The 16,146-nt window shown below is 40.5% G+C and overlaps 2 protein-coding genes across 2 annotated transcripts in view; both read left to right on the top strand.

Annotated features, from left to right (window-relative positions):
- The window catches only part of ctnnbl1 (catenin, beta like 1), an 86,740-nt gene extending 76,186 nt beyond the window's left edge, over positions 1-10,554 (top strand). Inside the window, exon 17 of the transcript XR_003463832.1 lies at positions 10,532-10,554. The gene's annotated coding sequence lies outside the window, so the exon portion shown is untranslated. The remainder of the gene's footprint in view (positions 1-10,531) is intronic.
- Positions 9,299-16,146, top strand: part of vstm2la (V-set and transmembrane domain containing 2 like a) — a 48,419-nt gene continuing 41,571 nt past the window's right edge. Inside the window, exon 1 of the mRNA XM_010743604.3 lies at positions 9,299-9,747. Coding sequence (XP_010741906.2) covers positions 9,630-9,747 — 118 coding nt within the window. The 5' untranslated portion in view covers positions 9,299-9,629. The remainder of the gene's footprint in view (positions 9,748-16,146) is intronic.

The raw sequence follows: 16,146 nt of genomic DNA, 5'->3' as shown, positions 1-16,146 counted from the left end.
ACGTGGGAGATCCAGAGCAGCGTGGAGAAAGCCCACCAAACTACCTTCCACTATATTTTGATGTTACATTATAGTGGTGTCGGTGATATCAAACTCGATGTTAATGGTTTTCATTTGAGTCACCTGGCCTCCTCTTCCACCTCTCTGGTTTTCTCTGCCCTCTTGAGAAGATGACGGGTTCTTTTCCAGGCTGAAGGTGTATTTGCCGTCACTGGGAAATTCTCCTCAGAGCCCTGAGCCTCTTCCATGGATGTGGATGCCGATGCAGGGCTGATGGTCGCCTGCTGCTCTGCAGGAACTTCGTTGTATTCCATGAGGTCATTGGTAGTTCTTCTGCTTCTCTGCATCAAGCTCAGAGGAGAACTTCTGCTGGCATACTCTGTGTATGCTGAGTACACTTTGTCCATAATCAGTTTGCAGGACGTTCTTCTGCTTCATCTCGGTGAAGGTTGTCAGCCTGCTGTCTGACACTGATCACATCAGTTTGATATTCAAATTTGCTTTATTTGCATGAATGTCACACACACAATGTTGCTAAAGCATAAAAAGTAAATTAAACAAAACAAAAATACACTTCATAAGTTAATATGTACATATATAAATAGAATACAACTTAAGAGAAATGAAATAAGAAAAGAATTGTGTATGTGTGCATGTTTCTGTGTGTGTGTGTGTGTGTGTGTGTGTGTGTGTGTGTAAAATAAAACAATAAAATAAGTGATAATGAAAATAGAGATAGTATTAATAAAGTACATAGAAATGATTAACAGTCTTATATTGAAACATTTCTTAATCTGTGACATGCAGTGATGTAATCTGCTGCCAGTTTATATCTCACAATGACTTTATGCAGGGACAAATGTGTCTTCTCCACCTGGTCTTGGACAGTCTTGAACTTCTCCGACATGGAGCATGTCAGAGAGGCTTTCGACGTCACCAAGCACTTGACCGCAGGTAACTAAAAACCCTATGAACTGAGAAATCATAGCCTTGCTATTTTTCCAGGCTTTCTCCTGACTGGAAGTGCAGGATCGTGTCTAGTTCTTCTTGGAGACTCGTTCTTCTGCTTCTCTGCATCAAGCTCAGCGGAAAACTACTGCTGCCTGAGCGTGTGTGCAGAGTACAGTTTGTCAAAATTACTTTGCAGGACATTCTTCTGCAGCTGAAGGTTGTCAGCTTGCTGTCTGACATCAGTTTGATATGTCACACTGACCTCATGCAGGGACAAATGTGTCTTCTCCAGCTGGTCTTGGACCGTCTTAAACTTCTCCTGGACGAGAGTATGCCACCTGCAGCTCCTCAAAATTAGTTTGCAGGAGTTGTTTCTGCTGGTCTTCATTCTCACGGTCACGTTAAAAGGTATCAGTCTGCTTTCTGATGTTGGTGACATCAGTCTGATATCTTAAATTGCACTTGTTTTATGTCAAAGTGACACTCTCCAGGTCCTTTTGGAGAAGCTGGAATTTATTCTTCTTCTGCACATTGTTGCTGTATTTATTAGCATTGATAATATGAGACACTTGGAGCTCCTCGTAGTCAACTTGCAAGAGTTTTTTCTTCTTTCTCTTGGTGGTATATCTTACCTGTGGTAAGATATGGCAATCTTAAATGTGTTAGGGCTTTCTTAAGGCTATACTCCTTCAGCCTCTTCTTCAGCCTCTCCTGGTTTCCTTTCCCCTGTTAATATACATTTCTTTCAGGGATTTCTGTCTCCTCAGTTGACATCTCAGGTGACATTTCAGTTTATACAGCTGGTTCCTCTGTCCACATCTTCTGTGGTTCTGAGAAACACTGTCTCGACCATGTGCATTGCACTCTTATCACAAGGTCCGAACAATGGGCCTGCTGCCTCCTGTCCAGAGGTGCTCTTGACACATACTCGCTTCCTTCATTGATATATTTTCTTTGGCCAAAACAACACAGTCCACAATTTTGTTTTTAATGAAATTTTATGTGAAATATTCACATTTTGCTAATTTGCATTTACAAGTCACATATCATGTACAAAAGATACATTTAGCAAAAGATGAGTGCATAGCAGGGCTGTCTCACAGTTAAAATGTACCAGGGAGATGAGTTTGGGCCAGTGGTGGAACTAGACTTTTATACAAAGGGTGGCCAGAGGGTGGGCAAGGCTTTATCAGGGTGTCCACATCTTAGGCCTAATTTAAAGGAAAATGCTGGGATACTCTAACCTGGTACCTTACATGGCTTCTTGACTGTTGAGTTAAAAAATGGCTGGAAGAAATGGACCTAAGTTTCACTCTCAGTGCCCGGGGCGTCCTGCTCAGCCTTCAATGTGTTTATAGTACGCAAGGCCTCTGAGACGTGTCTGCTTGTGACTTGATTTCTTTGTCAGGTTCACGCTGAAGAGTCTCAGTCTGCTGTCTTAACAGTGACATCAGTTTCATACATCTGTTTGATCTCGTGTGAAACCCGGATCGTGTCCAGTTCTTGTTGGAGACTCGTTCTTCTGCTTCTCTGCATCAAGCTCAACGGAGAACTTCTGCTGGCATCCTCTGTGTATGCCAAGTACACTTTGTCATAATCAGTTTGCGCGACGTTCTTCTGCTTCATCTCGTTGTCAAGATCAAGGTGAACGTTGTCAGCCTGCTGTCTGACATTGATGGCATCAGTTTGATATCTTACAATGACTTCATGCAGGGACAAATTGGTCTTCTCCAGCTGGTCTTGGACAGTCTTGAACTTCTCCAACATGGAGCATGTCAGAGAGGCTTTTGACATCACCAAGCACTTTACCACAGGTAACAAAAAAAAGTAGTTTGTCAAAATTACTTTGCAGGACATTCTTCTGCAGCTGGAGGTTGTCTGCCTGCTGTCTGACTTTGATCACATCAGTTTGATAATTCACACTGACCTCATGCAGGGACAAATGTGTCTTCTCCACTTGTTGTAGTTGCTACTTGGGACTCGGGGAAGATTGGGACACCTATTTCTTGTTATGCTCTAGGCCCCTAGACTGGGGCATAACAGTGTAAATGGTTGTTTGTCAGTCCAGGATGGGCAGTCCTAAAGGGTGGCTTGTTGACACACTGAGGCCACACTGAGCATACCCATGCACCCCTAGCAGAGAGACAGAGGCGAATTCATCTTGCTCAGTGTTTCAGTTAGTCATGTCATTTTCTGAACTTATCTGACACGTTTCAGACGCTTCATAAAGGCTGTTGACTACTCCTGTGAGTTTTCGTGACTTCAGCATATTCAGCGGACACACCCTCACAGTCCTGAAGCTGAGAATACAAATTTTAACCTGATTTTGACATCTAATTTCATAAATTTTTCAATATTTTTAATAATTGAAATTTGGTCAGACAAACTCCGAATACATATTTATTCTTACTTTACAGTGACTTTAAAAAAAAGCTCAGAAACAAGAAAAAGTCTACAATTTGTCAAATTTAACCAAAGTTGACTACTGATTGCTGCTGTTCTTTTGTAATGAAATAAGTGATAAAAAAAATAAAAAAGAATCAAGTCAATGGGCATCCCATATCAGGACAGCTAAAGACAACATGATCATCAACCTTTGTCCAAGTGACATATGACAGGCGTCTGTGCGCTACCAGTATATTTGGAGCTGACATATTTAGCCATGAACATATAGACAATAGACAGTCTGTAATGCTCACTGGGTAAAACAACCATTTCCCATATTAATGGTTGCTTAAAATAGACACAGTGGGAGTCCTGAACGGGCATGCTTAAGTTGGTGACGGCAGAAATTTATTGGATTTGAATTTAGATTTAGACAATTATTAGGTAGTTGGCTCAGGAGGGAATGGCAAATGGAGCTGCTGCTGATGTCTTTATTTATTTATGGGGACAGTAGTATCTCTGAAATGATTAAATATAAATGGCACTGATACTGTAGGTATGTGCCTATGTACATGCAGATAGCAGCAGTGTTTAGAGTTAAACTTGATTGAGAATTTTATTTAAACTCATGGGCTCAAAACAAAGCAGTTAATTGCTGCTTAAGTCCAACTGTCAGGCTGCAGCAGTGGACAGCACAGGGCCTGAGCTCACCAAATTGGCTTCTCTCACACCCACCATGTTATTTGACACTGCCAAAACAAATCAATTTCCCATGATTGTTTTACTGGGGCATAGCAACATTTTACTAAGGCATATGCGCCAGTAAATGGGACCTAATGACACCTCAGAAGTAAACTGACCACCAGTTGATGATCATCAAGAAAAATAATAAGTTTATTTAAATAACACCTTTAAAAACAAAGTGCTTTGACAGACAAACAGGATCCCTGTGCAAAAAATTAAATGCCACTTGATTGGCTCCCTCAGTAAATATTTACCTAAACTCAGGTTAACTCAAAGTTAGAGGTTCTCAGTACTTCTGAAATCTGAAATGTGAAAGAGATATTATTAAAGATATTATCAAATTGAAATGGAGGAGATAGACAAACCGAAAACTGGGGAATTTAATTAGCATGCCCCGAGGAGTAACTAATGCACTTAGCACCTTCCAGCATTTGATAGAGAAATACATGGGAGAAAGAAAGGAGTCTGGAAAGCAGTCCTTGTCTGCATTGATGATTTGATTGTTTTGCACCCACATTGGAGAACATAAGGCAAGGCTGGTGAAGGTGCTAAATCTGTGTATTTTTCCAAACATCTGTTCACTACTTGAGATATGTGCTTTAGTTCTTGCCTTTGCTGATCCACAAAAGCCATACCTTCATACTGCCTTCATACAGCTTCACTGGTCTTGGAGTTGTGTTATATCAGTAACAAGAAGGAGTGAACAGGGCTGCTTATGCCAGCAGAGGTTCTCTCGCAGTGAATCATGGTATTCAGCCCATAAGCTAAGTTTCTTGCCCTCAAATGTTCAGTGACAGAAATATTCAATGACTATGTGTATGGCAGTCACTTCAAATCCTCCCTTGATTTCCATTCATCAACACATTGTCAGGCATTCTGTGATCAGCAGCTCATCTACAGCTCCAATAACATTGATCCCAATAAAACAAACCTTGGCCTCGTCCAGTCACTTTCTAGTTCTACTGATGCACTGCAAGTGACACAGTCAGTTTGGATCTTCATTCCTCAACTTTCAGCAGCTAAGATGGCTGCAGAACAACAAGCAGATCAAGCAATCAAAGAAATAACATAAACTAGAACAGTGGGAAACACCACCACCTATCTTGACTGGTTTTTGTGACTGACTGATAAATGTTAACTGCTGTTAACTTGTGTTGTGGAGGTTTTCTTTGTTAGCTATTGTGTTTTTCATTCTCATTTTGTTTTATTTATATAGATAGCATAGGCTCTGGTTTATAGAGAGTTCTCTTTTTGATATATTTATTAGTTATTTCATTTAATTTTCATGAATTAACGTTTGTGGCATGGTTAGGTGGCGGAGAGTTATAGTTTTCTGACCACAAATTGACATATAGACCTTGCATGTTAAATTCTACTTTTTGTTTTATTATGTAAATTTAGAAAGTTAACTGGAGATTTAGGTTCAATAAACAATGCCATGATACTTGTATGAGCCATTTCCACACATGCTTATTAAAACGTGTCGGTAACGCCACGTCTTAACCTCAGCTGGCCTCAAAATCTTTCAACACATTCCTAAAATCTTAACTGAACAAGTACTAAATACTCCATATATGTTTTTTTTTTTGTATTGTGTGTTTTTTTTTTAATAAGTGGTATACTAGTGGGAACCAGAGCAACCTGGAGGAAACCCACTGTGTTTCACTGTGTGCTGATGTTGATGTTTGTTTGTTGATTGTTTTTTTGTGTGCTTTTTTTTACACATGTGGGAGAACCGGAGCATCTCAGGGAAAACCCACCAAACTCTCTTCCACTATGTTTTGATGTTACATTATAGTGGTGTAGGTGATATCAGACTTGAGCTTAACGGTTTTCATCTGAGTCACGAGGCCTCCTCCTCTTCCACCTCTCTGGTTTTCTCACCCCCAGAAGGTGACGGGTTCTTTTCCAGGCTGAAGGTGTATTTGTTGTCATTTGGCGATTCTCCTCAGACTCTTCAGCCTCTTCCATGGATGTGGAAGTGGATGCATGCTGCTCAAGGTTGCGGGATATCTGCTGGTTAAGCTGGGCTTTAAGTTCCTCCAGCTGTCTCCCAAGAATCTGCTCCTTTTCAAAGGCATTCTTCTGAATGACAGTGACCTCCTTCGCCATCTTTTGACAAAGGGTGTCCTGCTCAGCCTTCAATGTACTGATCGTACGCCAGGCCTGTAAAACCGTGTCTGCTTGTGACTTGACTTCTTTGTCAAGTTCATGCTGAAGGATCTGAGCCTGCCATCTAACAGTGACGACATCAGTGTGGTTCATCTGGATCTCGCTGTGAGAAACACAGAGCGTGTCCAGTTCTACTTGGAGACTCTTGTTCTTCTGCTTCTCTGCATGGAGCTCAGTGGAGAACTTCTGCTGGCTGAGCAGAGTTTGTCCAAATTACTTTGCAGGACTTTCTTCTACAGCTGGAGGTTGTCAGCCTGCTGTCTGACATTGATCACATCAATTTGATAATTCACACTGACCTCATGCAGGGACAAATGTGTCTTCTCCAGCTGGTCTTGGACCGTCTTAAACTTCTCCTGGATGAGAGTGTATGCCACCTGCAGCTCCTCAAAATTAGTTTGCAGGAGTTGTTTCTGCTGGACTTCATTCTCACGGTCACGTTAAAGGGTATCAGCCTGCTGTCTGATGTTGGTGACATCAGTCTGATATCTTAAATTGACCTTGTTTTATGTCAAAGTGACACTCTTCAGGTCCTTTTGGAGAAGCTGGAATTTATTACTCTTTGTCAGCATGTTGCTGTATTTATTTGCATTTTCGCATTGATAATATGAGACACTTGGAGCTCCTCATAGTCCACTTGCAAGAGTTTTTTCTCCTTTCTCTTGGTGGTATATCTTACCTGTGGTAAGATATGGCAATCTTAAATGTGTTAAGGCTTTCTGGGTCGCTGTATTTCTTCATTAACCAGATAGATGATTGTGAAAAAGGGACAAAAAAACTAACAAGACTTGTGTAAATAGACATATAATAGTGATAGTAATAGACTATAAAAATGCAGGCCATCTTAGGTTTCCTAAAGAACATGTTTCACAAAGCTAGAAGACCAAAATACTGTCATTTCAGAAACCCCTTTAAGAAAGGGTATCAGATGGCTTTCACTGAGTTGTTGTTTTCTTGAAATAAATGTGACACACAGTATATTATTTTACCTAACAAGAAGGACAAAATATCCCCTGGCTATGCAGCCCAATTGTGGAAAAAGTGCTTATGATCAATGGAGACTATACAAGCACTTACATAAAGTCCAATAGCCCACATCATAGTGCTGCTTGTCACTGGAAATTTTATCCTCTGCTGATCAATACATGAAGAACGCTGAGGCTGCCCTTCAGCACCATGGACAGCTACCCAGCAAAGCTCCACTGTACTGTGCCTCTGTCATACCAGTCTTGTAAGCGAACAACTACTGCAGGTCTAAAAGTAGTTGTTTTCTATTTTGGTTCCATTCAAACCAGACTTCCCACTCTGAAGAGAAGTAGTCATTGTACTTCAGAATGGTTGGGGCAGTCTATCGGATGCAAGAGGGGTTAGCTGTGCTGCATGGCATTAAAACCTGTTAGTAAGTAAATTGTCTGTACTCTAAAAGACACTCTCCAGACTAGTAGTCTGCAGTAAAACCCTCAAATCAGATCTGTAATTCAAAAGAAAGATAGTCCTGCGACAACGAATTGTGTTGGAAGCTCACTCAAAGCCACTTTATTTCCCATTTACCATAGCAATGGTATCTTCAGACCTAGGAATGTGATTCGACAATCAACTATCTTTCTTTAGAATGAGTGAACCCACCTTTAAACATCTGTGACTAAAAGTAAGAATTTAACATACAAAAACTCAGCTGTCTTCAGATTCAGATTTGAATGTTGTTAAATTCTGATTGGTGCACTGTGACATCACATTTTTAATGACTGAGCTATCTCAGCAAGAGCACAGTCAAAAGAAAAGAAACAAAAATCTCTAATGTGAAAGAAATATAATTGTTCCATCTATGGCAGGAAAAAGTACGGTCATTTATTATCCTATCGTAAAATAGACTGAGAGAAAAAGTATTTAGGGCCTTTAAGCAAATCAAATCTACTTTATTATCACATATACAACTATATGCAGAAAAACATACAGCCTAGCAAAATCTGTTTTCTGCTCTCAATTCCAATTAGGAATAAGGGAAGGAATGACCCCAACCCTTCTGGAGAGCAAATAGCAAAAATAATTTCTTCTTACCCCACATTTTTATTTTCATCATAGTTTTATTTTATTTTTTTTACTTAGAGAAACATGCTAATTAATTAATTAAAGCAACACTGTGTAGGTATTTTTGCAATTTAGCTGCCCAGTTTTATTTACTGTTGTAAAGCTGTACACGTGCATTTGTTATGATTACATTGCTTGCGATCCATAACTAGCGAGTCCACAGCTTTGCTTAACAGAGAAACATCAAACAAGAGCAACAACACAAGACACAGCAGCCAGCTACTTACTTACTAGTCCAACAGCAAGAAGCCCAGCTCGGTGCCTGTCTTTCAGCCTTTTCTTTCACAAAGCTCTCACCAATGACTAAAAGTCAGTGCCAGATTTACCCTTGACAGGTGGCTTTTTGCTCGCTCCCTCTCTCCTTTTCTCTTCTCAGCCTCCACCTTCAATGTCACTTTGGTCTTTTCTCCTCTGACATTATGTCTATAGAGGCTGCTGAGCATTGCCCACTTACCAGGCTCCGGTTCTGGCATGACATCAGCTTTGTTCCTCGCAAGCATACGCCCACATCCTTTGCCTGAAAACCTCCTCTTCCCGTTGGTACAAACACTAACACTTCCCCTGGTGCTCGAAGCTCACAGTCTGGACAGCCCAGCTAACAAACTGAAATAACCTGAGCTAACAGCAGCTAAAGTTTGAAGCAGTTTACTTTACTGTCCATCAGGAAACTCTGTAAACCACAGAGAGTTAATGCAAAGCAACCAGACGACATCAGATGGAAAACCAGAAAATATTTACAAATCAATCTATCATTAATCTTTTATGAGTGTATCAGTTATTTCATGGTCAAAATGAATTAATAATAAATAAATGATAAATACTGCAGGCTTTTTTTGGAAATGCATGTTGTATCTGTTTATTTGCTTAACATTAATAACACATAACAATGATAATAACGTGTTTCATAATCCCCAAAAATAAACGCCGTAAAGTTACAGGTTCCTGTGCGTGTTTTTTAATGTCACTCCTCTCTCAGTTAATATTCCCCAATGCGAGCCGCGGCACTTCTCAATTGGGAGAAGTGTCCCTCCGCCGCATGTAGAGCCGACTGAAGGGAAGCAGAGCCTCAGTCAGTCTGCTGGCATAGAGGGAAGCTGCAGCGACTTCTCCGGTTCTTTATTTCTCGCAGGTGTCTCACTCCTTTTCCTCGCCAGAACAAGTCAGCTGGATTAAACAAAACAAGAAGAAAACAAAAACAAAGAAAGGAAAAAAAACAGTCTTTTCCGACGTGCACTCCACCCGATGTGAAAAAGACAAGAGAGGGGAAGAGCAGATAAAACAGAAGAGAAATGGGAGCGTTCAGGGTGCTGCTGGGGAGTTTACATTACATGGGACTCTACATGCAACTTAGTGTCTCCACAAGGCAAGCTGGACACGGCGAGGTACAGAACCACATCTCTGGGAACGGTAGGTGTGAGATCCGCTTCAGAAAAAAAACCCTTTTTAATTTTTTTTTTTTTTCTTTTTAACGAGAGGACACAAAAAGAGGGCTGTGGTTTGGACGGCATAGGTGATGCCATCTGCTCACATGCAGAGGAGGAATTAAACAAAGAGCAGCACGCAGCCTGAGAGAGAGAGAGAGAGAGAGAGAGGCTGACGCTGATAATATGCCAACTATGCAAATGTGTGTTTTCTCTGATTGTGTGTGAATGACCAAACAGCTTGTGGATTTCTTGCTGTCAGGCATTAAATGAAAAAGAGTTTTGGTGTGTGCAGTGAATAAATCAACCTGTCATTCAGTCAGTGCATGTCTATCCATCTTATTAGACCAACAAGGTTTGTGCTCTTGTTTAAATCTGACTGCTCAGACCATTTGTAGTTTCCCTCGGATGCTCCTGTGGCAGCCCGTCCTCGTGATTGTTAGAATTCTTTGATACAATTGGTGGTGTAAGCGGCTGTGATGTATGGTGAGCCCCGCGCTCATGACTGACAGGATTGTGTTTTCTGTGAGAGCTGCAGCTCTTCACCAGCACTCCTCATCCTCCTGATGAGTGGGTGATTCATCCAGATGGAGCAGAGGTGATGTCAGCTGATGCATGCAAGTTAATGTTTGTTTTTAGTATCCACATGAAATCTATACTGAACATCCTCCCCTCTCTCTCTCTCTCTCTCTCTCTCTCTCTCTCTCTCTCTTTACAGGAGCTTCCCTAAATGGCCTCCAGTATTTACACTTTGTTACGTCATACAGACTCACACACACACACACACACACACATACAGTGTGTGTCACTGATCTCTGGCTTGTTTCGGTAACTTTGGCTCGGGCCTGCCAATCTCCACAGGTGTCACGCTGAAAAATAAAGTAGAGGGGACAAGGCAGAGGTGACGGCCAGTACGTGCCCTTGAGGCTCTGAGTCTTACAGAAGATTCACTACCAACCTTTCTTACTTCTGTCAGGTCAAGTCAGTGTTTGGTTTATATAGCTCAGTATCACAAATCATAATTTGCCTCAAGGGGGGCTTTACAATCTGATAATGTGCTCTATTATCAGATGCTTCCCAACAGCCTAACTTGACACCCATGACACAGTTTGCATCCCACACACTCAGCTGCACTATGCAAAATCTGCATCTAAAATGATGCCTGAATTATATCAAATCTCAAAGCAGACTTACAACACTGAGACACTGATTTGCACAAATGAGATTATCTTAAAGGGATTAATTGAAATTTGAGATGAGTGAGTTTTTAATGTCAACGTTTTGTACAAGAGTATCAGCCACAGAAGACTTTCTGTGGCTGATAGATCTCGTTGGCAAAAAAACCCATAAAGAAAACTTAAAGGAACAGTTCAACATGTTGGGAAATGCACAAATTTTACTGTCTTGCACAGAGTTTAAAGCAGTAGGTCAATCTATCTGAATGGAAAAAACATTTCTCAAGCTACATTTTTTTTTACCTCTGATGCTGACCAGAACCCTTTTTAATATTATGGGTCTGCTGATACAGATTCCAATTCTTACATTTACCTTTTCCGTTATAACAGTTGTGGTAGCCTCATACGGCACATCTTCTTTTTCACAAGCTGTTTGATCCAAATACTGACGATCCTGATTCAAGTGGTCAAATCACCTTGATACACTTATATTATTGATGAAAGTTGCTGTAACTGTCACTGCGAGGATGCGACTCCTGAAATTGATGTGACATAGCTCAACTTACAGATTGGACAGATAAGTTATTGACTGATCTATTCAATACCCAGTTCGGCCCCTATACCGATCCTTTAGAAACAGTTTGGAAGAACAGTAGCTTCCAGCCTGTTTTGTTTAATGTTATGGACAAATATGAACGATCATTCAACTCCTTGCAAGAAAGCGAACAAGTGTTTTTCCCTAAATGTTTCTCCTCGTGGAACTTTGGTCCTAGCTGGTGATATATCGGGTTATTTCTGGAGTTAGATGAATGCTTTTCTTGATCTTTCTCCGTTTCGTTCTGACCTCTGGTCGATGATCCTCGACTTCTTCCCAGTCTGTGCTGTGACCAGTTTTAGTCTGGTGTTTATATATAGCTGATGTGTGTTTCCAGTGTTCATTCAGTCTCTTGTCATCTTAGCTGTTTCATCCATGTAGTGTTCCTCACAGATATCACCCATGCTATATGTGAATCCAATCTTTCTCTCTGGGGGTATCCTGTCTTGAGGTGTTAGAGTTACAGATATTAAAGTGCTGAATGGTTTGTGGTACATGACTAGACTCCTTTTGACTTGGAAAACTGGCAAGACATTTACAAGACAGCCTGGTAAGGGAGTCCCACTGGGATGCTTCTGGTGCTCTCTACTGATTTAGCAGTGCCCACCCTTATTCATACATTATCCTATTTCACTTTAAATGTCCATCCATTAAATCTTTTATCTTTTCAATCTTTTCTCTGTATTTAGGTTTCTCCTCTCTGTTGACATTTGGAGCACTATGAGTAATCTATCATTGCAGATTGGTGCATCCAAAACATAACACAGAATCAGAATCTGTTTTCAAACTGAATAATGTGCTCGTGAGATATTTTTGAACAGGGGGTTTGTGGGATTTTTATGGAAATGAGTATGTGCGGATACATTTGTTTTTGTTTTGTCCTGAAGGTAGAAAACAGGATGGCGGTTTAAAAGAGGTTTAAAACTCCAGCAGATACAGGTCCAATAACTGTTTTATGTGCTGTAATTTATAATTGAAATCATAAATAGCCCTGCAATGTAATGATTAGTAAAGCATTAAGCAGTGCATAATACTGAAGTAAAGGGTTTAGTTTAATAGGATTGCCAGATGAATTGTGGGTATAATGATTTGCAGATTGGGAATGATGAGAGTTCAGGGATTGATGAGGATAGGCCCACCAACTTTAACACCTTTTATATTTGCAGAAAAAATCACACTACTTTACACAGACATCCATAGATATGTGGTGAATTTACAGCATAGGCCACACCACAGTGAGTATCATCAAATGAGTAGCACAAGGACCGAGATCGAGAAGCCTTCATTTGCTTTTCTGAGAATATACTGTAAGTTTGGCTTGTACGGGTGGTTTTCGAGCCCCCTGAGGGTCATAATTTATCCTCTGTTTTCTTCTCTGGCACTCCACCAACTGCAAGAGAGCAGGGAGGAAGAGAAATGAAAGAAAAACAATTTGGATTTGCTCAATTTTCATAATGTTCCGGTCTACATCTGCTCAGGCGCTGCTTTAGTCATTGATACTTTTCAATTAACTCCTAATTAGGGCATGGTTATCCGGCGAAGCGATTATTCCAGCCAATCAATTGCCTTAATTAATCAGTGAAGGGTAAATGAGCCGCCGGACTAATAAGATGCTAAAACTTTACAAAGGAAAACAGATTGTAATGAGGCAACAGAAGCAATGCTAACAGACATTTGGAGAGCAGGTTTTTCATTCATCAGCCTTCATCACGGCTGGAACAACATGTGTTCCTGTCTCTTCAGCATCTTGCTGCTTTAAAACAACTCTTCTGCTTTAACTTAAGGCGAGATGTATTGTATTTTTGGTTCTCCTGACTCAACTAAAGTAGATATGTGTGGCTGTGAGGCTGCACTCAGATGTAGTATTATATCTTCACCCTGTTTTGACCTCCATCGCCTGAGAAACCAGCCCCATTGTGACTCCCTTTATCAGATTGGATTTGAACCATTTTTTTTTTCCAATTCAACAGGTGAAAGTTTTGCCATTTAACAATGATAGAATCCTTTATTCAGGCACGTCTGCTCCTCTACTCCTATGGCTGTATTTGAGAGGAATATACAGGATGGACATATGAGTAAAAACCCAAGTGTGGCACAGATGCAGCCACAGAGTGCAGGCCTCCTTTACAACCACTTCTGCACCACCTTAAAAGCCCTTTTCTAACAATGGGCGTGTTGTATGATAAATGTAGTGCGGGGGAAATAAGAGCAAGCAAACTAGAGCACTGAGGCAGTGACATCACACTATTGTTAGACTATTAAAAATTTAACAGTAGCCATTGCAGTATCACTGGCAAACATTCAGCAGCAGCTTGTGGGGTTTACTCGTGTCTTCTGCAGAATCAGACACCAAATGTCCCCGTCTGCTCCTTGCCTCCCACTCGCTCACAGCTCAGTTTTGACAGGGGTGTATTGACATGGCAGTGAGTGCAGAAGAACAACTGATTTTAAGTTTTTATTACTGTTGCAAGTATACAGTATGCTGTTATGTAGATAAGATAATGTGGGCACAGATCCAAGCAGTACTGAGTAAACATGACATAGTATTGGCTGTTTCTAAAATAATTACATGAACAGCTGCTTTATTGCACCACAGAGACTTTGAGGGAGCATATACGGTTTAAATATATGCATTTGAGCATATGTGCAATTACATATAAATTATTACATTATGCTTTGTTTGATATGCTGATCAGTTTCTGGATAGCAGACTGTTGCTATGGATGCAGTTCTGATCATAGACTCTGCAACGCCGCAGAGGCAATAAGTAACAAAAGTAAGATTATTGGTAAACATCAAATTGCTCGCCACTATAATTAGCCAACCTGTGTAACTTACTGCAGATAATACTAATCATAACTTCCATGAAAATAGTTATTGCTCTCTGGCCTGCTGCTAATCTGATAAATGTAAAATTTTCAGTCCTCACTTAAAGCAATTTTGACAAATGTTTACTTTTTTTCTCAAGCAAAGCAGCTCTTCTATGTGTTTAAATCATTGTAAGTTAAATATATTTTGGTTTTGTTGTTGGTTGTACAAAACAAACAATTCATAGATGTTATCTTGAGTGTCTGAGAAATTTTGATGAGCATTTTTGATGACATGATCCCTTTAAATAAGCACATTTAATACCTTTATGTATAGAACTGTACTTGTGTAGTGTCTGTAGATGCCTGCATATTCATTCCATTAAACGATGTAGGTTCAATTTGTTTCCGACTCGATACTTGGGGCTGTTTAACTCTCTCTTTCTCTCTCTCTCTTTCTGTCTGTATTCCACTGTCAGTGCACACAAAGAGACATAAAGTGGAAGAAGAAGGGAAGTGTCAGAACAAACAGGAAGGATGGGTGAGGGAGCAGAGGAGAAAGGGACAGGCTGACAGTTTTAAAGCTTGTTGGCGCTCAGCGGTAGGTAGAGCCAATGTATTTAGGTCCTGACCTCAGTATATACTCCTCACTGCGCAGACAAGTGCTGGAGGGCAGCCTGGGATAAACTACAAAGAGAGGAGAGAAATTATTACTGTAGCTGCAACTTGACGCTACACAATGCACGGCTCGGTTGTCTCAGGACTAAAAATCAATCTTGTACACGTCCCCTGGATTTGTCTGCATATCCATTCATGAGCAAAGTGTACTCAAAGTAATAATGCATGACATTTTCATATTAATAGGTGTTGATTCCGCTGCTCTCCAACAGAGAGAGACCTATAGCATTCTACTTCATTGTGGTTGTTAGATTTTGCCACATTGAAAAAACAATATTTTGTCAAGCTGAAGCAAAATATGGTGTCAGAAAACATTAACCACTTAAACTTTAAAGGCTTTTTTCTGTTTAAAACCTGTTTTTAATATATTTTGTGCCCATTTTTTGTGTGCTAAACAGCCTCAATTTCTACCACAACCTTCTCGTCCAGCAGGCAGCATCTTAAAAATCCTCAGCTGCAAACATCTGGTGGCACCGTGCTAGTGGCAACAGCTTGACACATTAGCTCACTCAAAACTACCTGATTAAATTAGCTTCATACTACAGAAAATATAGTAGCAAGTCTCCAGACCTAAAACTACAAAATGATGCATAAATGAGAGACTAAAAAAGTTTGGGGCAAAAAGAAACCAGGAACTAAAGATGTGAAACATGAGCTCCTACATAAGATGAAAGACAAGACTGTGAAGACAAGGAAGCTGCAAACCAATGTGAAATTTGCAAGACAGGAAGACCTTGTTGGGCTGACTGGATGCTAATGTCAAGGACCTACTGGAAACCGGCCTCATTGAAGTAACAAACAACAAATAAGGAGGACAGGTTGAGTGCCACAGAGGACAGAAGGGCCACGTTGGAAAGATGAATCACCTTTCTGCTACAGAAAGAGATTAAACTAACCTGGCAAGGGCAAAGATTTGAAATCACGATCTAGCAGCAACCAAATATTTGATGTTCCAGGAGGCTTGTAATAAAAATAAAAAAAAAGACATTTTTGTGACTGACTTTATCTGCTCATCACTTCAACCCAGGCATGACTTCCACACTGAGAGTGTTAAAGTGAAAGATAACTTAGCACCCCAGAGATTGTCCACTTCTTTGACTCTTAAGTAAAAGAGCACACACTGCAACAAG

This window comes from Larimichthys crocea, chromosome XV (genome assembly GCF_000972845.2).
Source record: "Larimichthys crocea isolate SSNF chromosome XV, L_crocea_2.0, whole genome shotgun sequence".
In the NCBI taxonomy this organism is placed as follows: Eukaryota; Metazoa; Chordata; class Actinopteri; family Sciaenidae; genus Larimichthys; species Larimichthys crocea.
This window is presented reverse-complemented; position numbering and strand designations above follow the sequence as displayed.